This window comes from Varanus komodoensis, unplaced genomic scaffold, assembly GCF_004798865.1.
Source record: "Varanus komodoensis strain SLA01 unplaced genomic scaffold, ASM479886v1 scaffold6_2, whole genome shotgun sequence".
NCBI classification, from domain to species: Eukaryota; Metazoa; Chordata; class Lepidosauria; order Squamata; family Varanidae; genus Varanus; species Varanus komodoensis.
The window spans coordinates 23701551-23726217 of NW_025336346.1; the positions used below are offsets into that span (position 1 = coordinate 23701551).

The following is a 24667-nucleotide window of genomic DNA, read 5'->3' on the forward strand; positions in this document are numbered from 1 at the left end:
GCTTAGACAAATAATGATAACAATGTCAATAAACAACATTCTCAGCCTTATTGGCAATTGATAAAATAAATTTAAATTTAATTGACAAGGTGGATGAATTCTCATTCCATTATATCCCAATGGAAGGATATAAAAGCTGAACCTATAGGGAATCTACTGAGACCAATGTTTTTCAACTTATGAATAATGTGTAATCAGTGAAATGTCCAGGTTTGTTGATGACACCAAGTTGTTTAGGGAGGATGAAACAAATAGGGATTGTAAGGAGCTCCAAAAAGATCCCTCCAGACTGGAAGAATGGGTATTAAAATTGCAAATGTTCAGTGTGGGCAAGAGTAGAATCATGCTCATGAGGCAAAAAAAATCCCAACTTCATATAAACTGATGGGATTTGAGCTAGCAGTGACCAATCAAGAAAGGTTTCCTAGGTGTGGGGTGGATAATACTATGAAAATGTTGACCCAGTGCACAGTTGCTGTGAAAAAGGCAAACTCCATACTAGGTATAATTAGTAAAGTAATTGGAAAAATACTATCAGTAATATACTGCCCTTATAGAACTCTAGGGCAACTGCATTTAGCATATTCTATACAATTCGGTAAGGGAAGCCTAATAGTATGCTCAGCCCGGAATAGACATCGTTTGCTGTCATCTTCTCAAAGTAGTTCCTTTGAAAGATCAAAGCGTTTGCCAAGTGAGTCTTTCAGGGTGCAATTTTATGCATGTTTGGACAGGGAAATAATCACATAACTCCCAACAATCCCGCCTAGCAATGCCTTCTGTCTAAAGATGCGCAGAACTGCTACCTTGATTACGTGGAATGCAACCGAGCACAAGCAGAGAATTCCTGCCTGCACTACCGAGGACTGACCACCAGGCGTCCCTGAGCCACCAGCGCCTCTACATTCCACCCTTACCGCCGGGTCCTTCGCACAGCCTTCCTACAGCATGGGGCATAAAGAACTCCGACATTTTGAAGGGGTATAAAAAATGAACGAAGCTATCTAGAAAAAAATGCATATATTTCTGAAAAGTACACAAACACAGTTTTGTTTTAATGGGTTTTAAAAACCTTATCAAACAAATGGTGGCCGTTGTTGACAATACATTGCTGAAGACGTTCCCGGAAGTTCTCCCTCACTCTCCGGGTAATCTCAGGCAGAATTCGATCAATTTCCTGTCTGATCCTTCCTTCAAATCCTCAAGAGATTGAGGACGATATTTGAAAGCCTTTTCCTTTAGGTATCCCCAAAGGAAAAAGTCACATGGGCTTAAATCTGGTGACCGTGCCGGCCACCCCACGTCTCCCCTTAAAGAGATCAAACGGCCAGGGAACATTTCCCTCAACACTCCGAGCGAACGTCGGGCTGTGTGATCTGTGGCCCTGTCCTGTTGAAACCACACGTGTTCTGTATCCACATCGTCCAGTTTGGGGCGCAGAAAGGTCTCCAACATTTCAATGTACCGCTCGGAGGTCACAGTTACTGTTGCACCACCTTCCTCAAAAAAGTACGGGCCGATCACACCAAAGTGGGCAACTGCACACCAAACAGTTAAGCAAGGAGAATGGAGTGGTCCTTCGTGGAGTTCACGAGGGTTATGTTTAGCCCAGCAGCGAAAATTCTGCTTGTTTACGGCTCCACTGATATGGAAGTGAACCTCACCACTACTCAGAACAGCTGCAGCGGGAACCCGTTGAAGAATTCCCGCACTTAGGGCTCTGCGGTTGGCATAAACCACCTCACTTAATTCTTGAGCCAGCACCATTTTGTAAGGATGCAGTTTTAAATCAGCATGCAGAATCCTTCTCAAACTCCGACTTGATATCCCCAGTGATTTGGCATGCTTACGAGCGGAACGCCTTGGCGATTGCTGAATGGATGCTCTTACAGCTTCCACATTTTCTGGCGCTCTAACGGTCCTAGGTCTGCCAGGTGATTTTCTTTTCAGGGTGGATCCAGTTGCCCCAGGATTAGAAATCTATAGCAAAATCGTTTTCCGATCCGGTACAGATGCATTCCGAGCAAGCACGAAGCGGGTACGGAACGCTCTCTGTGTCTTTATCACAGAACGGTTGTTCTCATAAAACACTTGAACAACAAAGCCCCGATGTTCACCGGTCCAACTCATGATGGGTACTGAAAACAGTAGAGCCTAACCTACCAAATGAGACCTACCCCACCTCTCTACCCCCGCTACAGCCCGCATAGTACCCCCTCGAAATGTGGGAGATATTTATGCCCCATCCTCTATCTTAATTAGACCAGAGAGTTTAACTTCCGGTTCATGCGAACTTTTTATGTCTTCTTTCTTTCCCCCATACCATAGATGACCATAAAAATAACCGGTAAATAGAAGGGTTGGGGGGAAGATAGTCGAAATTCGGGTAGTCTTGAGTAGTGTGTGCACAAATCAAAATGTGGCAAAAAGCGGAGCGTTTGCAATACGTAAAAGCTCAATGGGTCTGCGACATGCTAGCTAATGGCCCTGCATGCATGGGGTTAAGTATTGGATTTAGGCTAGGAGGGAGTGCTAGCGGGTAAATTGAACAGAATGAATTTTGCTGTAGTCTGAGAACTATTTTAGATGGTAGATTTATTCCAAGAATTCACTTCAGTTCAGACTTGCCCTTCTCCCTGACGTGCATTATGAACAGTGGACTAACTGCAGAGGTGTTTTAATTTGTGAAGAAATTGCGAAATAAAATATGTGCTAGAACGCGTACATTCCTGTCTTTACTGCTTACTTTCTTTTGGATAAACACGCTCATGTCCAGTCACAGACATACTAAGGTTTTGACTTTCTCTATCGATTTCCATGGACAACTCTTCACCGAAGGATGTGGGGGGACATCACACAAAACTGAATCCGGAAAGTTTATCTGAACAGTATTGGATATAACTCTACTATTTTCTTCTCTCTGTGCTCGTTTGGTTGCCCATGCGATTTTGGCGGAAGTGATGTTTTCAGGTCCTCAATGTTTATAATTTATCTCATGGATGACAATATTACAATCGTCATCCGAATTATTTTAACAAGCCCTTTACAATTATGACCAAATACTTTATCCCACTTGCCCATCCTTCGAGGAAGCTCAAGCGGCGGAGGAAGTCAGCTTTCCAGTCACCCGTGTTCCTCAGCAACGGCCCTATTTGATCTGCCAGGACCCAGCAATGAAGCCCCATCAGGCCTTGCGGCATCCCCCGTCGTTCCTTCTTTCGGCGCTTCTCGGCTGCGAGGGTGTTGCCATCCTCGGGCAGGTAAGCGCGCGATCCGTTGCCATCCTGGTCCTGGGGGCTCTGCAAGTGCGTTTTGCCGCTTGTCGGGGCTGCAGGGAGACCTTCCTCAGTAGTGCCTGCCGCCATTTCCAGGCGGCCTGGAGGAAGGAAGGTTTACCGGCGATCTTTAGGCGAAGCGGTATTGCCTGACTTGGGTTCTTCTCCATTGCTGTCCTGAGGGACAGACGGGCAGGGCAGGGCGGGGTGGGCTTTTCTCGCGGAATGAACTACTCTCAGGCCCAGATAGTGGGGTCGGGGATGGTAAGAGATCCACTGATTTATGTTCTCGGGCAGACAAGGGAGGCGAAGACGCTTGCCTCAGGATATGCCCGGTCTGAAGCAGGGGTGAGTAACCTGCACGTTGTTGGTCTGCTGCTTGCATCGTTCCACCACCACGGGTATGCAAAAGGAGAGCTGCAATCCAGTGTCATCTGGAGGGCCACATATTCTCCATCTTTAGTCTGAAGGTACCTAGTGTAACTAAGCAGGACTGGGATTGGTCAGTGCCTGGCTGGCAGGCCGCGTGGGAGACTCCCCCGTCCACATGTGCATTCCCCTGGGTTTGATAATGGAACAAAAATGGGGTAGAACTAGTAACTGGATTATCGCTGATTATGGATTAACTCCCATTGACTGAACTGGAAGTGAAGTGAGATTAGTTGACTTGCTGTTTTCTGTGCTGTGGTACCTGCAGTCATCTGGAGCAAGCTGAGGGTGAGGCGAGTTGAGAAAGAGCCTTTGTTTAGTGAGGGACACGATTGCATAGTTTGAGTTAGTAGGGGTCTTACCGGAAAGGTGTTTTTTTTAAAGATGAGGGACTTGCCTTAAAAAAACCTCCACTTAAGCAGAATGGTTTTAAATCTTTGTGCTTCAGATTACAGGACTATATGTAGAAACTTGAATTGCAGTACATTTGATCAGAAGTAAACCCTGTTGTGCTCAGTGGGGCTTACAATTATGTAAGGAAAAGATTACACCCTACAGTGCAGTCCTGTGCACATCTACTTAGAAGTACCTTGCAGGAATGCGTACAATTTTCAAAGTTTCTGATTACATGTATGGAGTCTGTAGCAGGTATAAGCAACTTGGAGCCATCCAGATAATTTTGACTACAACTCCCATAATTTATGAGAATTGGTTGTGATGGTAGTAATTGTAGTCCAAAATAAATAAATGGAGGATACCGGGTTGCCTATCTTGGCTGCAGATAAAATGTACAGGAACAGAACAGACATGTATACATTTGTGAGAGTTAGGGCTGTGCTAGAGGCCAGAGGTCTCTTTCCTCCCCCCCCCCCCCCGTATTATGAGATCCATCTTGTGATTGAAGTTTGTGAAGATTTTTCTGAAAAATGGTTCTTTCCCTTCTATGTCTTTTTTGTAGGGTGAGTATATGAGTTAGGTTAGGTCTGCAGGATTTGGATGTGCAACCCAATCCTACATGGCTACATGAATATTAGTACTCTTACGTACATCTTACATAGGGTCATGCTGTAAGAGCGTTCATTCATTCTCTGAAGCTACAGCTATCTCACGCTTCACTTAAGCACTACCTTGCTAGTGAGAGGAAACAAAAAATGCATTTCGGGGAATGCATGCAATGCAATACAGAGGTGTTTGCAGACTGGCAGGGAAGGGATGGCATGATCTGTCACAGAAATTAAGTGAACTGTCAGAAGAGGAAAGCCTGCATCTCAGCCTACTTGCAGACTGGCAATTTTTGTGGGTTTACTTTCAAAGCTGGGCTAGCAACATGTAACTATCTAGAAAAAAATAATAAATGTAACATTGGTGTATGATAACCTAATACATACATTGTCAAGGGAGTCTCGGAGAAGATTTCAATTGGTACTCCAATTTTGGAGAAGTCAAATGTGAGCATAAGTCATATGGCCCTCCTAGCAGGCAATACATGGTTAAAGACACCTTTCTTAGCATGCACCAAAGTGTCCTCCCCCTTCATTTTTAATCAATACATTGCCTTACTGGCAGCTGAGATTGGTATGCAGTAGGTTTTTGTTGGCGCTGAACTGTGGCTTCTAAGTTTTAACATACGGGGCTCAGATCCCACCTCTGCTTTGTACTCAGACTCTTGGGTGGGCTGACCCCAACAGTCTTTTGCCACATCTCCTATAATAGCCCTTATATGGTGGTGCCCAAAACTGTTGTGGAAATGTGAACTGTGAGCCTGTTTGGCAGTAAAAATGGTCAAACGTGCCTCAAAAGGTGGCTGACCCCTGTGCTAGGTGGTGTTGGCTTGCGATTCCCATCAGCCCGATCCAGCATGGTCACTAGAGAAATGTGGTAGGAGTTACAGACCAGCAATACCCGGAGAAGCATATATTCATGATCCCTGCTTTAGAGGAAAACACTATGGGCAGTTTGGGGTGTGGGTAATTAGTAATCTTAAATTGGTGACCTCCCAAGACTGCATCTGGAGAGCTTTCCATACTCTTCCAGCTTCGGACATGGGAGGAAGAGAAACTGCAGAAAAACACCCATTCCGTTGCTAGTAGCTAAACAAGCTAGTAAATGGAAGATAACTCTGCAACAAGTTTGTGAGGTTCACAAATTGCCTGTTGTGTATGGTTCCTTATGTATGGTCTGTTTTTCTTAGGCATCATGGCTGCCCTCAGGCCTCTCATTAAACCTAAAATCGTCAAGAAGAGGACCAAGAAGTTCATCCGTCATCAGTCTGATCGCTATGTTAAAATCAAGGTAGGTGTCCTTGTGATGAACAGGCACACATAAACCTCTGGCTAAGTTGTTAAGTACTCTGGGTGACCTCCTGTGGTTGGATCTTGCAACATTGGCCTTGTAAAGTAATTGGACCTTCTACAGTGTAGTGGAATACTCAGGGACTGACTGTTTATATTTCTCTTTGAATTTCTGTAGCGTAACTGGCGCAAGCCAAGAGGTATTGACAACAGAGTTCGCAGAAGGTTCAAGGGCCAAATCCTGATGCCAAACATTGGATATGGCAGCAATAAGAAGACAAAGCACATGTTGCCTTCAGGATTCAGAAAGTTTCTTGTTCACAATGTCAAAGAGCTCGAGGTGCTGATGATGAGCAACAAGTAAGTTGGAAAAAGCATTTGGGAAGGTTGTTCTTCAGGTTTATACTTTATCCTGCTGAGATTGTTCTGTCAAGCTGATGAACTTGAGTTGAAGATCTGTGACTGATTTGCAGTTGTGCTAGGTATTGAATACCGAGGGCTCCTTCTCCGGGAGCCCTCTGTGAAAGCTATTAGGAAGGTGTGTACCCAGAGGAGGGCTTTCTCTGTGGTGGCGCCCAACTTATGGAACGCGCTCCCCAGAGAGGTCTGCCTGGCACCGTCATTATTTGCTTTTCGGCGCTAGGCCAAGACCTTTTTATTTAAACATTATTTTAATTGTTAATTTTATTTATTAATTTTAACCAACTTTTTGCCAGGATGTCTCCAACATTTTATGTAATTGTATTGATTATATTTATTTATGTTTGGAAGCCACCCCGAGGCCTGTGCGAATGGGGTGACATATAAGTTCTCCAAATAAATACATATACATACAGAAAGATGTTGCATTATCAGTGGGGTATATCAGCTGTCCTTTCTTTCTGATGTCCTCACATTAGTCCATATTGCATGTTTTTGTTCAAGATAGTAATTCTAAAGTTCTTTAAGGTACTTGTGAATTACCTTAATTTTAAGGTAATTTAAAGTGCAGATAAGATGCAGATTATATGTGCTTGAGGAAGGTCTTCAAAGCTTTTCTAAAAGCCAGACTTGAAAGAGCAACATATAGATAACTTGGGGAGTTTCCAAGATTTGGGGCCTCTGCTTAGAATGCCTTGTCTTTTGCACACACCAGTCCTATGGTCTTAATGGTGTGCAAGCAAGATGAGGCAGAGTTTAACATATGGGCAGATTTGTATGAGTAAAGGTCATCCTTCAGAGAACTTTGCCTCAAGCCATTGAAGAAACTTTAAAGGTGAAGACCAGCACTTTGAACAACATGGAGGCTTTGAATGCCCGCTGCAGGGCACTTAGGCATCTGAGAGGAGGCTTGTAGACAAGATCATTCTCCAGGAGTACTTGCTCTTTCAGCCTTATTTTCCCATTTGTCTTTTATGCTACACTTCCTTAGATCTCCTACCTCTGTCCTGCTTTATTCTAGGGTAGATAGTTACATACATTACAAAATCAAGTCGAAATATCCAAAGAAGTATGGGGATGGAAGTTGGATAGATTCTTACAGAATTGGTCTGCTTTCAAGAATTCAAAATAGTTCTAAATATTAATAATTATCCTTCTGGTAGCTGTGCCTTGGAGTAATTTTTGTAGTAATTTGAGGGCTGTTGGGATCAGATGTGGAACAGCCTTGGTTCAGATTGATACTGAACAAGCTTCCTTCATGCTCTCTCTCTAACCTCCAGTAGAATTAGTTGGCCTTGCACACTGTTCTGGGGGTTTGAAGGACCACCCCTCAGAAAGAAGCGTGTGCAGTGGTAGTGGGTGCTGCAGGAGGGGTTGAAGGAAATGACAACCCTGCCACCTGAAGGCAGTGGGAAGCCTGCCTGACTCTGAATAGAAGGCAACCTTCAGCTTATGAAAAACCACTCTGGGTTCAAACCAGTTTCTGCCATGCACAGTAAAAGGCGGACTGCTTTGTTCACATGTAAGGGCAGAGAAGCTTGGAAATTATGCTAAACTTCTAGTATATCTAAGGTCAAGCAAAAATAAGTGTCATTTTTGCACTTTTGGATAATAAAGAGGTATTCTGCTGATTCTCTGGTATCACTAGCCAATGTGAGCCAATGAGGAATTGTGATGAACAGGCAGTTTTCATCGCCCGGCTCAGTTAAGGCATATGTTCTCTCTGCATTATGAGGGAGAATTCGGACTGGCTTGTTTGCTAGTGATGTGCACCAAGAATCATGTTGCTCAGGGTGAAACAAACCAAGGTTCTGCCTTGTTTCTATTGTTCAGCCATCCCAACTGTCATTGGAAGCGAGGATTGACATTTGCTTAGTCTGAAATATAGTGTTGCCTAACAAATCATTAATTTTTCTGAAATTTTATAACCCACCTGTATTTTTAGGGAAGAATAAAACTAGTTTAAGAAATGTGCCACTTCTGCATGTATAGGTACAAGTTTGCATAGTTAAATGTCTACTACTCCATGACAAACATTGTGGCTGTGAAAGCAGACATTGGAGAGAGAAGGTTTTCTGTGTGCAAGCTTTCTATAGGCAGTATACTTCTGGCAAAAATGAGGAGCATTCAAAGGTGCAGTTTTACACCTGTGTGTGGAAGTGCTATGTATTCAGGGGGTAGTAGAACAGGCTTCCTACAAATGTGAAGTGTCATTACTGCATTCAGAACAGAATTAGAATTTAGGAATAATGAGCTACTCCTGACACGTGGCTGTATTTTTTGTTGTTTTGTTTAGGTCCTATTGTGCAGAGATTGCTCATAACGTTTCATCCAAGAATCGGAAGGTAATTGTGGAGAGAGCAGCTCAACTTGCTATCAAAGTCACAAATCCAAATGCCAGACTGCGCAGTGAAGAAAATGAATAAATAGTTGATCTTGTACAACTGTATTTAATAAAATATCCAGAAAGTTGGAAAATTTGGCATTCCTGGCATAAGTTGAACTGAGTGGTATCTATGAAAAAGAAATCATGCTAGTTTCAACAGAAGTCGAACAAAAGGTGGTGGGGGATAATTGGCAGATGTTTTACAGCCTTCAAGATATCCTACAACTTTATCTGTATAATATACAAAACTGCATGATGGTACTCTAAATCATGCCAGTTCAATCATGTTAAATCTAATTTGATGCCATCTGGGATTGGAAACAACTGGGCACTGAGTTGCCATCCTCTACTTCTTTTCTCCCATATTATTTCTCCTGCCTTAGATTTGTCAAAGCAGAAGAGAATGCATTAAAAAAGGACAGCCATAAGAGGAAAAAATAGACTCTCTTGAATCTTACAACAGGGGTGGCTAACCCAAAGCTCATGAGCCACATGTGGCTCTTTGACTTTATTTTGTGCAACACAAGTGGGTGCTGTCTGTGGGCACCCCCTTGCCACTCACGGCTTGTTCCTGCTGCCCAAGGTGCCCACTTGCTGCCTGTCACTGCCCCCACATCCCATGGTTGCCTGATTGTGACTGTCAAATTATCTGACAGTTACCATATGTGGGTCTTCCATTGAGCAAGTCTGGCAACCCCTGCTGTATAACATTTTTACCCTTTTCAGAGAACAATACAGTACAATAATTAGGTGGGGCTTGGTGATGGTTGTGAGGTGAGCAAGACTCTTGATTGCCTTCTAGGTCTGTCCTTTCTGAATTGTTGAAATACTTTATTTTCATCTGAAATTGTTCTGTTAGTCTGTGCAAGTCAACTAGGTAAAAATCTAAACCAAAGTACTCCTGATGCATTTATTATCTTTATTTTCTTCTGAGGCATTTTATGTAGAACAAAAAGTGACACCCTGTTTTATAAATAGAGCACTTAAGTGATTCATAGACTGACAAAGTGGAATAAATCCTAAAACTGAAGCTTAGTAATCCATGGTTGCAAGAAGTTGACATCTCTGCTGAACAGTACACAGCAATACACTTCCATTGGGCATAACAGTATGATAGCATTTTCTAAGAAGGTGGTGCCATTTTATTAATACATACTTCATACCACATTAGTGGTTCTTGGGAATAACACTTCTTGTAGTTTGAAATAATCAGTACTTTGGTATCAGCTCTTAAAAAAATCAGTATGCTATAGCCATAGGGTGCATACAGGAAGCAACAACTGTGTTTGAGAATGGTGCAGGAACAGATTGAAATTATGGTTATTAAACATAAGGCATTCCATCCCAGAAGACAGTTGGGTTTCTTCCAAAGTTTGACATTGAGATTTTTAAAAGGTCAGGGCAATAGCTTTAATGCATTGTATGCAACTATAAAAGTCACTTAAGTCAATATAGCACACATGAAAGCCACTACTTAACCAAGGTGATGATGAAAGCTCAGTAGCCATTAACTTGATCTTAGATACAGCAAGACTGTCACCATTGCTTTAAAAATGCTATCATGCCATCATTTCAGTGACAGTAAATACATATCAATACTCTAGTTAAAAGCAGCTAGAGTCAATGCATACATTTTGGCAGAAATTCATGACTATTTCAACATAGGACCTAATAGACAACTTAAAAGTGATGGTGTCCTATTGCTATCAACAGAACTAGACATCACTTTTATCATGTTTGAAATCATGCCTGTTTCAGTAGAAATAGTCGCCATTTTTAAAATGGCATCTGTATCTAAAATCAGCTTCAGAATTTGATTTTCCACTTGCAAGAGTACAGTGGATTGTAGAATGCCAAAGAACAGCACAAAGGAATTTTAACTCATGTCCATCAAATCTGTGGTAGATAGTGAAGTAGAATCCTTCTGAATGCTTTCAAAAAGTGAAGACATTTCAGGGTTGGCTCTGATTTGGGAAGAAAATTCAGCCATTACTGGGCTCTTATCTACATCAGGGATGGTTAATAGAGCAGCTACTGCCCTCATTGCTGAGCGCTTCAGTTCATCTTGCTTCTCAAATTCTTGTTTCACAGAACCAGCTTTTACCTAAGGAAATAACGTTTAAGAACAAAATTAGGAAAAACCAGGCAAACTGGCAATCTTCAGGAAGGAAAAAAAAATACTGATAGGCATTCAGTTTGGCCAGGTTTGGTCTGTAACATTGATCCTAAGGATGCAATACACAAAATAAGGAAATGTACAGACTATTCCTATTAAATGTCTATTCAACCATAACGTAGAACACTCAGAAAAAGTCATTTTGGAAGAACTCAGAATACATATGATATACCGAACAGTACAATAAAAAGCTCACAAATATAAAATCAAATTCCTGATTTTCGCTGGTCTCCACCTATTCCCAATAGAGATATACTACAGGAGTCATGTCCCACAAATTCCCACAAGGCTACTTTCATGTGAGCAACTTAGAGAAGTCTTATTCCAAAACTACATTTTGGTGCACAATACATGGGAAGGAAGCAGTCATCACAGGAGATCCCTTAAAACCTTTCACATGCTGGTTTTTGGTTTTGGCCAGAGGCATAGATACTTCCTGGCATATGTGTATGACAACGTAATTCAAATTCATGGTCAGTTCCTTCTAAAAATTACACACTAAAATAATCAGCAAGGGACAAGTGATATGTAATAATTAAATGAATAATTTGGATTAATTAAAAGGGTAGGCTTGAATCACTGAACATGACCCACATACTCTCAAGCTGAAGAAGAGGAAGGCAAGGAGAAAAGCCTGACAGGATTTCCAGCAGTGAGTGTGTAAGACTCCACTAAAGTGCGTATTCCCAACTGGAACAGAATGTGTAAAGGTGGGAATTATGTGGGTTTATTCAGTTTACATGATAGCATGCAAACATGGATTGGTTTCAGTCTGACCTGTGATTTTACCATACCACTGCAGCCACATCATTTCAATTTAGTTTCCTTTTTCTCCCTAAGAAGAGAAACAGCCAGAAATGGAAACAGCAGCTTTAAAAGCTGTATAGAAAAGAGAATTGTGGCAGCTGTTGAGCAGAGTGGAGAAATACCCTTTTCTACAAACCTATTGAACCTATCTTTTGTGTCTGGGTCATTCTACACAGAGAAGAAAATGGGACCTATAGTGTCCCAACTGAGATACCTGAAAAGGCTGTTGGAAAAGACAACTAATCACTGCCTGATTCACATGCAGTGGTAAACCAGAATTATGTGTAAGGAAGTCTGCTGGTGCATGCAGCTGAACTGCAACCTCTTGGTTCCTACTTACCAGCTGAAGCTGCTAAACCATCTGTGATTTGTTCAGTTTAATGTCCAAACTGGGATCTTGGGCTTGTTCCTTTCATAACAAGCCAAAGTCATAAGCCAGGGTTTACTCTTGGTTTATGACTGGTTTATTTAGGAGAGCAAGAAACCAAATGTGCAACAAACCAAACCAATACTAAACAAGCCATGGGGTCAGGATGCTATTGGATATCATCTACCAGCACATGTGTTCATTCTCAGGATGTCCTCTTGCTACTGCAGACTGGACTCCCAGTTACCTAAGCCATCAAAACCCTCTATGACTACAGAGAAGAAGCAGAGCAGAGCAAAGAGTTGATACTTAGCCGAAGTACAGGACGAAAACAAATTGACACCAGTAGTTTGTAAAAGCAATGGCTGTTACTCCAGAGTAGGTGTGCCTATGTATAAAGAATATTTCTTCTTGTTTTCCAGGTGGCTTACAACAAGCAAGGGCAGGTAATTGACCTGGCCTGAGAATGGAGGTGCCTTGAAATAGAAGCATGAAAGTTAGAGCTTCAGGGACAAACACACATTCAAGCCATCTTTATGCATTACCTTAGTAGAGCACGTTGCCCTCAGGGGCTCAACAAGTCGCTCTAATCTTTGTAGAACTGCATTAGGACAAAGTGTTGATAAGCGAGCCAACATAATGAAAGTCAACATCTAAGGAGAATATTGAAAGACAGGATAGGGTGTGGGAGAAAGACAGGAAAAGTTGCATTAACATTTTCCTAAAACGGTTTTGCGGAAGCTCTTCAGTAACTCACGGCCACTTTCACACTACAGGTGCAAGCAACTTTCAGCCACAATCAGATAAAGATACCAGTAAAATTATCTTCTCATTTGTTTTATCTAAGATAAACTAGGGAGCAAGTAGTTCAGTTGTTAACCCCCCAACACTACCTTCCAAGACTGACTGTGTGGTCCCAGTCTACACGTGCTCTGCTCACATCCTGCATAGACAAACATGCTGAAGCATACATAGAATCATCCAATGCTAAAACCACCAATGCAAAGTATTTCCATTTTCAGGGTAATGCACAATCCCATATTTAAATAATAGCAGTCCAGTTCAGACATTTAGTAGTGTATAGATAGCAAGCAAACAACCTTCATCCCCCTACCAGTTGTTCATCCATCAGTAAAAGTAATAAAATATGGCATGACAAACACTAATGAACTGGAAGTAATTACCCTGATGTCATAATGATCTTTCAAGCCATCTTCCACATGATTTAAATACTCATAAATGTCCAGTCTGTCAAGGCAGCTTTCCAAAAGTGTGTACATGCACTCAAAAGCAGCTTTCCTCACATCCAGGCCATCATCAACTGTGTGTTTGAATGGCCCCATCTCTACCTGAAAAAATAAGAAACCAGCTGGTCATTCAGGGAAACACCCTCTCAGTAGCACTACCATGGCATCCCTATCTACCCACCATGGAAAACATGCACACACTAAAGAGAATCAAACCAAGAGAATTTTAAGAACTCCGTCATTTTTGTGCTCAGCTCCAGTTTGGGTTGAGCTACAGCTGAAGTTGTTCTAGGCTAATTCTAGTTCAGGCCAGTAAATGATTAGACACACACAACCAACTGCTCCAGTTTCAGATCACATGAGACTATTAAATGTAAGGCACATTGTTTCTAATCAGCAGTTGTTCAGTCCCATTCGTGTACCGCCTATCCCCACTCGGCCTGACTTTTCTCTCTAATCTGCTGGAGGCGGTTACCTCTCAGGTTCAACCCCAATGATCTAACAGCACTCACTGATAGCAACTTGGCCTCATCTAGATACGGTCACTCCCCTGCTGGCTTGCTAGCTATGATAGAATGAAACTCCTTAGCATTAACCCCAAATGTGTTCCAAACAGTTTTAGTCCCAAGGTACAGAACACGCCCAGAAGATGAACACCCTCTCTGGTGAGCTCTCTTTTCAGCACACCATATTCCCTACTGCCTGGGCTCAGGGCTCCTTCAAATTTCCTGGGCCTCTGAGAGTGTGTTCACTCGCTTCTCCGGTTCTTGAGACAAGGACCAGTAGGCAGCCACTGCACTGGGCCCTTTGCTCTGCCTGGAACTCTGACAGCCTCACCTCAAAGATACACACCAAGCAGCACACCTGGCACAGAGGCTGACTGATTACTCTTCAGTGCAGTCCAACAGCACACTGCAAATGAACCCTGAGGGTTGGCAGCCAGTCCCCCTTCAAGTATTGTGTTCATACTTACTCAGTTGAATGGTGCCTGCTTGATCCTTTGCTCTGTTGTTCTCTGTCCTTGATAATCTCGTTTCCTAGTTTCCACTGCCAATTTTGGATTGGCAGGGTTGGAGGCAGTGTGCTACTACAGACCAGCTGCTGGGGGGCTTGGGCAGGAGGGTGTGGCTGCATGCATACCCTGCTTGGTGGGTGCTGTGGGCAGCCAGTTCGCCATTATGTGAACCGAATGCTGGACCAGATGGCCCTTCGCATGGCTCTTGGTATGTCTGTTCCCATTTCAAACATACTCCAATTTCAGTTTATTTTGCATTTATGTTTGCATTGCACCAAACATGAAAAGACTATTTGACAAACACTAAATAAGTCCTGTGTTACCTCTCTTGGATTCCTACATCACGTCATATAAGACTTCTGCGTTGTAACATGTATGTTAACCAAACCCCATCATAACAGGGAAACAAATCTCCAGCCCGGTCCCTTGTTAACACTTCCCAAGCTTAACTATTGATCAAAATGGAGTACAGAGACTGTACAAACCCACAATGTATAAATGTTCCCAGGTACTGATTTTTTAATACATAATTGTTTTGCTGTTTGGTTGAAACTTTATTTTGACTAGGTAGCCTGATATAGTCAGTCAGTCAGTCAGTCAGTCAGTCAGTCAGTCAGTCAGTCTCTCTCTCTCTCTCTCTCTCTCTCTCTCTCTCTCTCTCTCTCTCTCTCACACACACACACACACACACACACACACACACACACACACACAGAGCACAAAAGTGAGCAAGTGTGTGTGGGAAGAGAGAATTCTTCTGTTTCAGTTGGGATTCAGTTGAGTATTTTGGATACTGGTTTTGGTTCTGTTTAGCTGAAGAAAGCATAAAGTTTGTTCTCAATTTTCATTCATGTTGAGTTTGACTCAGTGTGCTTTCTCCATCTCAAAACACTCCCCAGAAGAATCATGGCCTCTCTACAGGGCAACAGACTAGACCATGTATTTACTGCTAAGGCTGACCCCCTGAACACATGGACTGTAGGCAATCTCCACACCTAAGGACGTGATCAAGATGAATCCATGCACTGCACAGCAAAAATATACATAAACATTCTCATAGGAAAATGGTAAGGTTAGAATTGGTGTCATAGTTTTATCCTCCACTATCTCATCGAGGTTCATACCTCTCGTATGAGCTCCCTGCGAACCTTCGTTTCATTGTACAGGTGGGGAAGGACTGTGCTGAGCTGGTCTCGGATCAGAGAAGGCTTGTTGTGAGCAGCAGAATTAAACATGGCTAGTGAAACACGCCGAACATTCAAATCAGGATCCTGGAGTGTTTTCAAGAAGTCCCCTGGATGGTAACAGCGAGAGAGAGAGAGAGAGAGAGAGAGAGAGAAGCCAACCTATTTGAAAAGTAGCCAGCACCCTGTTCAGAACTCTGCTATCCCAGTGCTCATCCTGAGACACATGTAACGCTTACCAAAATGCTGAAGGAACATATTGGAACAGCCTGCCACAAGGTGCTGCCTTCCAGATGTGCTGGGCTACAGCTCCCATCATGTCAGCAGATGCATCATGGGAGCTCTAGTCCAATGAATCTGGAGGGCGGCACCTTGCAGCAGACTGCATTGGAAGATGAAAATGGTGATTGCGTCAATTGGTAAAGCCCATTCCACCTTAGGTGTGTAACAGTATCTGCTTCCATGTTCCAGAAAGCTCACCTTGCATTCATAATGAAAGAGAACTGTCATCAGTAGTGTCCGATACTCACATACACAGGCATGACCCATAGCTCTGTTTTACAGCTAATCAGGCCTTCTCTGTCACCACCACTGTGTCACCAAATTATGGCAGCAAATCACCAATTCTTTCTGTTGCACTGTAGCAAATTTTGTGGCAGCGAGAGGGGCATGGGGAACTGCACTCAACTGTCCATAGAAAACAATGGAAAAATCCAGGATTTAACTTTTTAGCTGTGAGTGGACAGTAGTGACTTCTTCCAGCTACCTGTGTAAGGCATTTTCTCATATCTAGGTCTTTAACATTCCACTGAAGTCCGAGAAGTTCACAGGACAATTTTCATTTTTTCAAGTTTGATTTTCTTTGCTTTGAGAACCTTCGGTAAGTATATCTTGGGAATCCCCCAGGTATGTAGAAACTAGCCCTTTATTTTGAGTGGCCTGATTTCACTTCTAAACTGATAGGCAAACACTAACATTTGTTATCAGAGCAATGACAAAAATCAGAATACACTGGATAAACTCAGTATTGATCCAAACACTGGAACAGGTAGATCAGTGATGCATTTAGAACAAGTTTCCTTGTTTTTTTGAAAAGAGTCAAGTGAATGGGAAAAAACAAATCCAGTTTATCTTACATAAGCACCAGTATGTGTAAAGGTGCACTACATACTTTCTTTTTGACAAATGATGTTAATCTGTCTTAAGAACAGCACCTTGGACATAACTCAACAAAAGAGAATTTAGGACCTGGCATTTATCTTCTTAACTTACCACTGTGGTAATTCCAAAACCCTGCTGAATTTCTAGATGCTCAATCTCTGTAGTTAAGATTACAGTGGAAATATAAGTCACAATCCAAAGAAACTAAGCCATGTGCAGCAACAGGTTGCTGCATGGAAAGTATCTTAATTAAAAAAAAAGAAAATTAGGAGAGAACCTCTATCATGGGAGTTGCTTATTCATTCACTTTACTGCCCAAGAGCCAAAGCTCTCTCCCTCCCACCCTGTGTATGTTTGCTAGCAGTGTAATCGGTGCTGTCCAAGCCAACCATCAGACCAGGGAGGAGAGCAGACAGACCAAGCATGACCGCAATGCTAGTCCTCCTTTCCCTGCTCTTGAGCTCCTACAAGGTGAACTGATCACATCTCGAGGGACCTTCTAAAAGCATGCAGGCCACCTCAGAGTTCCACAGATGATGGCTAGGAGGGTCTTTCCTGCTCAATCTTTATTTTTGATTAATGTCAGTTGCATGAGATATACGTAGATATATATGCCTTTTATATGTAGATATATATGTCTTTTTTTAAAAAAAAGATGAACAGTGCCTGCTGTTCTAATCTCACAGGAAAGTGTCTGAAAGAACCAAAAATTACCTATGCATCCTTTCAGTAGAGGATCAATGGGCTGTGGATGATCTGAAATTGTGAATTTGATTGCCGTAACTACTGTGCTTCTAGCATATGGGGAACCTACAATGAAAAAAGGAAGAAAAGGTAACCTAAGAAGAATCAGAGCTATTAAATTCATAACAAACTCCAATTCGTTAAGTTTGCTATTCTGATTTCCACAGAACATAACATGGTAGTGAAAAATACTGGCTAAGTAGCAAACATTGCATGGCAGCTATTGTGCATGAGACACATTTTCTGGTGATGCAACTGGCTGATGACAGTGAAAAGTACAACTTCATGGTACTGCTTAAGTTTCCTAACAACAAACTGCATTTTTAAAAAGCAGCATGCTTAATTAACTGCAATTTTAAAAATTCATGTTTATTTAACAGTCCATTGAAATAGGATTTCTTTTGCAGATTTGGAGTTGCTGAAGGTTTTCAGAGAAAGTTAGCATTCTGTGCCAAAGGAAAACAAACGTGTAATGGCATCAGCAGAATTGTTCTGACAACACTGAGCCTGCAAGAGACTCGAGCATAAAGTGGACTTTAAAAACATTTTCAGTGTTTTATTTCCCAGCATCAGCACTGGCTTAAAAATGTGTCTTTATGCTCAGCGATATTGTGGAATCTCATGCCTCTGGGATCTCTGCCTAATCTCTACATGCAGCCCCAGCCACAGGGAGAGAGGCTCCTGCTCACCGTCTTTCCTAAAAGTACCACAGTGCGGTATTCTCCCAGTCTGGCTGTAGTCCCTTGAAATTAGGAAAGCAGCTGCTGTTCCCCTCTTATATAAAGCAGATAGCCATGGTTTTTTCAATGATGCAGAATACTGAAGGTGTATTCATATCATTCCTCCATAAAGCAACTGAAAAGTGACTGGAACCCTACTTTCTAGCATGCTTTGTCTGCTGGCCAAAAACAGAGCTGCGCATTATACCTCCTATGGCCTCCTTTAGGCATGCATCAACACATCTGGACAAAATGTATACTGCTAATACTCTCAATAAGAAGTGATTTTGCTTCGCACAAGAAAAATCTATATAACATTAAAATCCACTTAAACCCATTTTTCTAAAAAGGAAAATAGGATAGGAACGAAAATGATAAATTAAATAACAAAAATTGTATATAAGAGAAAGGGTGAAGATTAGGGCTGATTGCTGCCAGTTTGCAAGGAATAACTTCAAGCTTTCTAAGAAGGGAAAGAATCAAATGGATCATTGGAGGGAACAGTATTCCTCTGTGGGTGCCTTCCACAGCCTTGTTGCAGTGCACTTCAGGACAGGCAGCTGACCTGGTGCAAACAAGCATCTTGCATAATGCTACATTTACCCAAGTCCTGGGCTTTGTTACCTGAAGACAGCTGTTTTTTCAGCCTGGGCAGCAGCTGAGAAGGATTCACGACAGTCAGTTTCCCCAGGCATTCAGCCACGACGTTACGCGTCCCTTCCTCCGTGCATTCACAGTGCTTGAAGAGTAAGGCCCAGATGTCCTCGACGTAGGGTTTCAGGCTGTCTGCAGGGGAGGCGCTGATTACTTCCTTCAGGGAGTGGAGCAACAGGTATTGCCGCTTTGGCTGACCTCCAATTTCTTTGAGCATGAAGGGGAGGTATTCTTTCAGGCTACCAACACTGATGTTCCCAAGAGCGTAGGAAGCAGCTGATTTCACCTCTTCACTGGGTGAAGCAAAGGCATCCAGGATCACAGCTTTTAGCTCCTTCTGAGCACTGAGGTTCGTGGTGCGGCCAATTTCAGCCAGAGAAAGAAAGGCCAGCATTTTCACAGCTGCACTTGACTTAGGATTCTTCACATCTTGGATGAACTGGCTTACAACCCCTGGGGCTTCTTTGGGACATACAGAAGAAAGGGCAGCTACACATTTAGCAACCGAGTGATAGGCCTGCTTGTGTAAACTTATGGATACCCCACCAGGGCTTGAGGAGTAGATTGGGCCTGTCAGCTGCTTCAGCAGTTCAGCATAACTCATGTTGACTGTCTTGGTGACAACCAGTGCTTGAAAGAAGTCGACAATGGCCTTCAGGGCTCCCCCTTGCATCAAAGGTGAATAAACAAGTTGAAAAAGCTCTGACAAAACAGTCCCACTGATTTTGGACAGGGAAGAGGGATACACCTTTGCTAAGGTTGTAAGGAAATTGATAGCCACCTGAGAAACATGCATATCATTCTCACTAATTAAGTCAGGAAGCTCCATCAGAACACATTCGATCATGGCTGGCTTGAGGCTATCGCTGTAATTCTTGATCAAGATATCCAGAGCCGTCAAGGTACTCAGTTTCAATGCTCGCTGATTCTTCCGCAAGAAGGAAGCCAAAATGGGGAATCCTTCTGCAAGAATAGGCCTTAAGTCTATTTTGAGGGGAGAGCTAGCAATCAAAGTGAGCGCTTTGACTGTGGTCAGCCTAGTTATTTCATTTTTCAGCCTCTCCAGAAAGATCTTCAAGGTTGGCTGGAGATCGCTGCTTAGGTAATCTCCAAGGTTGCAAACTATCTGTCCCATGCAAGAGATAGCTCGTTCCTTCACCTCCTGATCAATGTCAGCTGCTTTCAGCCTCTTTAGAGTAGCAGAGAATAGGTCTCTCACGTAAGGTTTGGCTTCAAATGTACAAGGCACATCCAGGGGCCGAATGACTTTCACAAGCTGCTGGGTGACTAGCAGAGATTCAGATGTTATCTTGTAAAAGGGATCTCCTATGCAAGCCACAACTGGTGGCAGCAGTGCCTTAACATGGGGGTGGAATACTTCCCGGGCGTGGTTGCAGAGAACAACATGAAGGAAAGATAGGGTATCAATCTTCATGTTGGAGGAGCTGGACTTATCCGTCAAAGAGAAAACAATTCCTGTTTGGAGAAAACATGGGTCAGCTTTTTTCTACTTCTGAAATCCACAGAGGGCGCATTCATGTGTTACAATAACTGACCTTGTGAAGACGCTATGGTGAGTTAGCTACTCATTGAACAACCCACAGGATGCCCAATGGATAATCGAGCTTACTGCGGGTTGTTTTCCCCTTCAGTCCTCTAGCTAGTTCCAACACACTTAGCAGTGTCCTTCGCATAGAAATCCACCTTGTCCCTCCCTCCTTGCTTAAAACTGTGCCCTTTTTGTTCATCTTTCCTACCCACCCCAAGCTTTAAAAAAAATGGGGTTGCATTTTTCTTTTGTCCCTTGAAAACTATGCAACTATATTCATTATTAGGATTACTAGTATCACAAGTTTGCTCTTAAAAGTTGGCCAAGGGAGAGTTATTGTCACTCCCAGCTTTGGTTGCACTCACTCCTTTGACTCCCCCCCGCCCCGCCCACCCGCATGTTCAGTTCTTCCAACTCAAGCTACTTGGTCCTTCCTTTCTCTTACTGTTATTTTGCCCCTGGCCAACTCTTTAGGTAAAAGAGAGAGCATGAACAGGAAAGCCACTGGGATGCCGTTTGGGCACTTCGTGTCTTAGAATGGAAAGTGCTCTCTATCACCTTCTTCCCACTTGGGCCCTCCAGGCGTGCTGTGCTGCCCCGACCTGCATGGCCCTGGTGGTCAGGCTGATGAGAGTCACAGCCCCACACCTCTGGCAGGCCTCGTACTGGGGAAGGCTCCTTTGCCCCTTGGGAGCCTCCTGCCCTGCTACCGCCACAGCCGACAGACAAGCTTTACCAGGCACTAGTGCGGGGATGTGATCAGCAAGACAGCCAGGGAGAACATTTGCCAGTTCGGTCAAGAGCGTGAAGCATCCCTGCCTTGACTTGACGCTCTTCTCTTTGAGCTGCTTGTGCAAGGCCTTGATGATGTTTGGAACCTGTAAGGTTAGAGACAAACTCGGGAGTAACCCAATGCGAAGCTACTGGAGCAAGTGATACATGCCTAGGACTGCGCATGAATCATTCAGCATGAAGGGGAATGTGATCCCATTGGCTTCTGTCTTTTCGAGGCTGCCTGTTCTTGAATAGGCAGCTTCACCCCATCTCTAGATGTTTGGACTACAACTCCCATAATTCCTAGCCACTAACCATGCTGGCTGGGGCTGGTGGGATTTGAAGTCTAAAACATCCAGAAGGCACCAACTTGGGGAAGCTGCTCTGTGTCTACATGAGAGAGATGTGTGTTTGTTTGTTTTTTTACTTTAAAAGCAGAAAGGGAAGCATCCATAGGCACTCGCCTATGCAAACTTGTTCTTTTTGGACAAAAGCATCTGCAAACTATTTTTCAAAAGGATCTCTTTTAAAATGTGCATCACGTCCAAACGTTTATTTGGGCAGGAACTCTTTTTAAAATGTGAGACCAGCCACAATGTTTCCCTAAACCACACAGGAGGATTATTCAAATCAAGCTGGCATTTAGTCGTGTTTATGCATTACCCAGCTGGGGAAGCACATTTAGAACTAGAGCGAAAGCTGTTTGTGTGGGTTCTCCATAGCAGGAGAGCATATTGCTATAAAATCTAACAGTGACAGACACTGCAACTATGCTATAAACTCAGGAAGTAAAACACCTCTTGAATGGTTCTTGTCCCTCAATTCCACAACATAAGGAGCGAGTGCTAAGGATAAGCAATTAAGCAAGAATTACAAGAAAATGATATAGATTTCAGGGCCCAATTCATCATTTGCTTACTTCAAACACATTGCTGGATGGCTACTGCTGATAGAGAAGTCACATTCTTTGGAATCCAATGCCACACACATAGGTACTAACCAAAGCTCATTTTCTCAATTCATGGGCTTACATTCCTACAATATGTCTCATTGCCACAAGCCACTGGAAGACTTGGATGCTTTGGCACACTATTTACTGCCTTGTTAAAAAGCTGAGGTCCCCTTCCCCTTAAGCATGGTGAAGAGCTCCTCCATGGAGTAGTAGGTGTCACACTGTTACTGCCCCCGTGTGTCCTCCTCTTCAGGCTGCAAAAGAGAACCTGATACCAGAAACAGGGTGTGCTTGTCTGCCAACAGAGGGAGGGAGGTGTGCATGGGCACGCGATATTATACGTCTATATGTATGGCCCCACACACCACTGGCATGTGGCCTCAGCCACCAGCTAGGCCAAGGTTGGGCAGCTTGTGCCCTTCCAGATGTGACTGGGCTGCAAATCTCATAAGCCCGCCCCATTGGCTAGGAGCGATGGGAGTTGTGGTCCAGCAACATGTGGAGGGTCACATGTAGCTTGCCCCTGTGCTAGGCTGAGCTGTCCCTTCGAAACATTGGCTCACTGCTCCATCACCCACCTGGTTCTGAAGCATGGTGAGGGGTATATCCTCCTTGCTTCCTTCATCAGAAGCATGCAGCCAGCTCTGAATGGGCAGGGTTTGCTTCAGCAGAGAGATATATGCACAGAAGATGTCCGCTTTAACGTTCTCCTCCCTTTCCTTAAATCTGCTTATTAAAGCTGGCGAGAGCGTTTTGTAGAAATCTTGCAGTAGGTCATGCCTGGTACTGACTATGGCCTCAAGGCACTTGGCCGCAGACCTGCGAACCTTCCAGCTAATGTCATCATCATCGCTATACTCATCATCGCTTTCTGAGGAGGAGAAGGTAGTTCCTGATGTTAGCAAAGCAGAGCCTGAGGATCTAATTTGTTAAATTATACACAGGCACACTCACCATGGAAAGAAGTTCTCAACATGGACAGAAACATGAAAACACTGTATAATGAAATCCTCACATCAAACTAGGACAGTAGGAGCATCATCTAATTTTCTGTCTAGTTCGAACTCTAAGGAAAAAGACTGGAGGGCCATACTCAACACACACAGACCCATCTACACCTATGATTTTTGCAAAAGAAGTGGAAGTTGGCCCCATGCCAGGACAATAAAAAGGTATCTTTTTTCCTTTACTAGTTCAGGGGTGTTCAACCTCAGACCAAATCCAGTCCCCCTTCTCCGTGTTGGAAGGTGGTTCTCTTTTTTCCCCCATGCCCCAGTCATCTGGTAGTTTGGATGACTTCTGTATGTTTCCCCCCATTTGAAAAGAGTGAAATACCTCATTGCAGTACTGCAGTTAAGCTAAACTTGTGCTGGTGTTTCAGCCCTGCCCCTATGTCCCCAGCCATCACTTGGAGGCAGCTCCTATAGAATTTTCCTGAAACTGAATTCAGCCCTCAAGCTAAAAGAGTTTCTGCTGGGCAGACTGATTCTGCAGGAGCTAAGCTATATTGACTGTCAGCCAGGCCAGTATACAGAGGCCTGCTGTCTCTCTTTCAGAATAGAATGGCCTCTGGTGGACACTGTTCTGAGACCAGGAGCTGAATGGCAGTGAGCTACATCAGCTCTTACTGGCACCCCTGTCTAAGCCATATGGCTTTGCTGGTCTATTTAAACCCAACTTGTGAATGCTCCAAGATTCACTGTGGGCATGGCTTTGGAGAGTTATGCTTTGTCAATGGCAATTTCAGAATAGTGAGAAACACTTCATTTTCATGTTCCTGCTAGCCATAGAAAGGTGAGAGTCTCCACTGCCAGCCTCCAGACCGAAAGACACAGAGGTGTGAAAGGGTTGTCTGAGCTACAGGCAAAGGAGAGCTAGATTTTGTGATTGTCGTCATCAATCTAAGCACGCGTCACCTTGTTCTTCATCTTCCCCATTTTCAGTTTCCATCATTTCTTCTTCATCTTCTTCCTCGTTGTCATAGTTGTAGTTTGGGTCATAAGTGATGTACTTGAGGCACAACCCTGTCACACTAGGAAGGTGAGGGCCAATTTCTTTGGGACACCTTCAGAAACAGCAAGAGAATTTCAGGTTAACCTAGAGGGATCCATTAATGATATTTTTGAAAAAGCATTGATTTGTAAATCATCCTCAGCATTTCTACCACTTGGCATACTTTATATCAGTTTCACAAACATGAACACATAGCCCAACACATCAATTATGTCCAGTGACTGGTCATAAACAAGTAGTCCCAAAAGCCAACATTGCCACCTCCAAGTGCTTCCTGTGCATTTCAGTGAGAGACCCTGATCTATTCATATAGAATAGATAAGGAATATACACACAGCCTGGATTCTTCTACTGAAATACATCTGAAAATTGGAATGTGCATGGAAACATGGTCTGGGCCAAACAACAGATTTCACACTGCAAAACTGGAGCAGGATGACAGGAGAAGCTGACGTTACATAGGTCCTGTGGTATGAGAGTTATTCAGCTCTTCCCACATTGGCT

The 24667-nt window shown here is 43.3% G+C and overlaps 2 protein-coding genes across 3 annotated transcripts in view; one reads left to right on the forward strand and one right to left on the reverse strand.

Moving 5' to 3' along the window:
* Positions 1–3164: 3164 nt before the first annotated feature.
* RPL32 (ribosomal protein L32) lies at positions 3165–8893 on the forward strand. Its single transcript, XM_044451321.1, has 4 exons — positions 3165–3260; positions 5896–5996; positions 6174–6355; positions 8712–8893. The coding sequence occupies exons 2-4, from the start codon at positions 5901–5903 to the stop codon at positions 8839–8841; spliced, it is 408 nt and encodes a 135-aa protein (XP_044307256.1). The 5' UTR covers positions 3165–3260; positions 5896–5900; the 3' UTR covers positions 8842–8893.
* An 813-nt stretch (positions 8894–9706) lies between these two features.
* LOC123034160 (cullin-associated NEDD8-dissociated protein 1-like) overlaps positions 9707–24667 on the reverse strand; it is a 37669-nt gene continuing 22708 nt past the window's right edge. For both annotated transcript variants that reach the window (XM_044451320.1, XM_044451319.1), the window contains 9 exons: positions 24067–24215; positions 22729–23021; positions 21161–21302; positions 18846–20351; positions 17473–17568; positions 15538–15707; positions 13336–13500; positions 12697–12804; positions 9707–10905 (listed from right to left, as the gene is read on the reverse strand). In XM_044451320.1, coding sequence (XP_044307255.1) covers positions 10678–10905; positions 12697–12804; positions 13336–13500; positions 15538–15707; positions 17473–17568; positions 18846–20351; positions 21161–21302; positions 22729–23021; positions 24067–24215 — 2857 coding nt within the window. In that variant the 3' untranslated portion in view covers positions 9707–10677. The remainder of the gene's footprint in view (positions 10906–12696; positions 12805–13335; positions 13501–15537; positions 15708–17472; positions 17569–18845; positions 20352–21160; positions 21303–22728; positions 23022–24066; positions 24216–24667) is intronic.

What these genes read in the sequence shown, in the direction of transcription:
- RPL32 (XM_044451321.1), top strand. Translation starts at nt 5,901, where the DNA reads ATGGCTGCCCTCAGGCCTCTCATTAAACCTAAAATCGTCAAGAAGAGG. An exon ending in ATCGCTATGTTAAAATCAAG is followed by an intron (nt 5,997 to 6,173) that starts GTAGGTGTCCTT and finishes GAATTTCTGTAG; the next exon opens with CGTAACTGGCGCAAGCCAAG. An exon ending in GTGCTGATGATGAGCAACAA is followed by an intron (nt 6,356 to 8,711) that starts GTAAGTTGGAAA and finishes TGTTTTGTTTAG; the next exon opens with GTCCTATTGTGCAGAGATTG.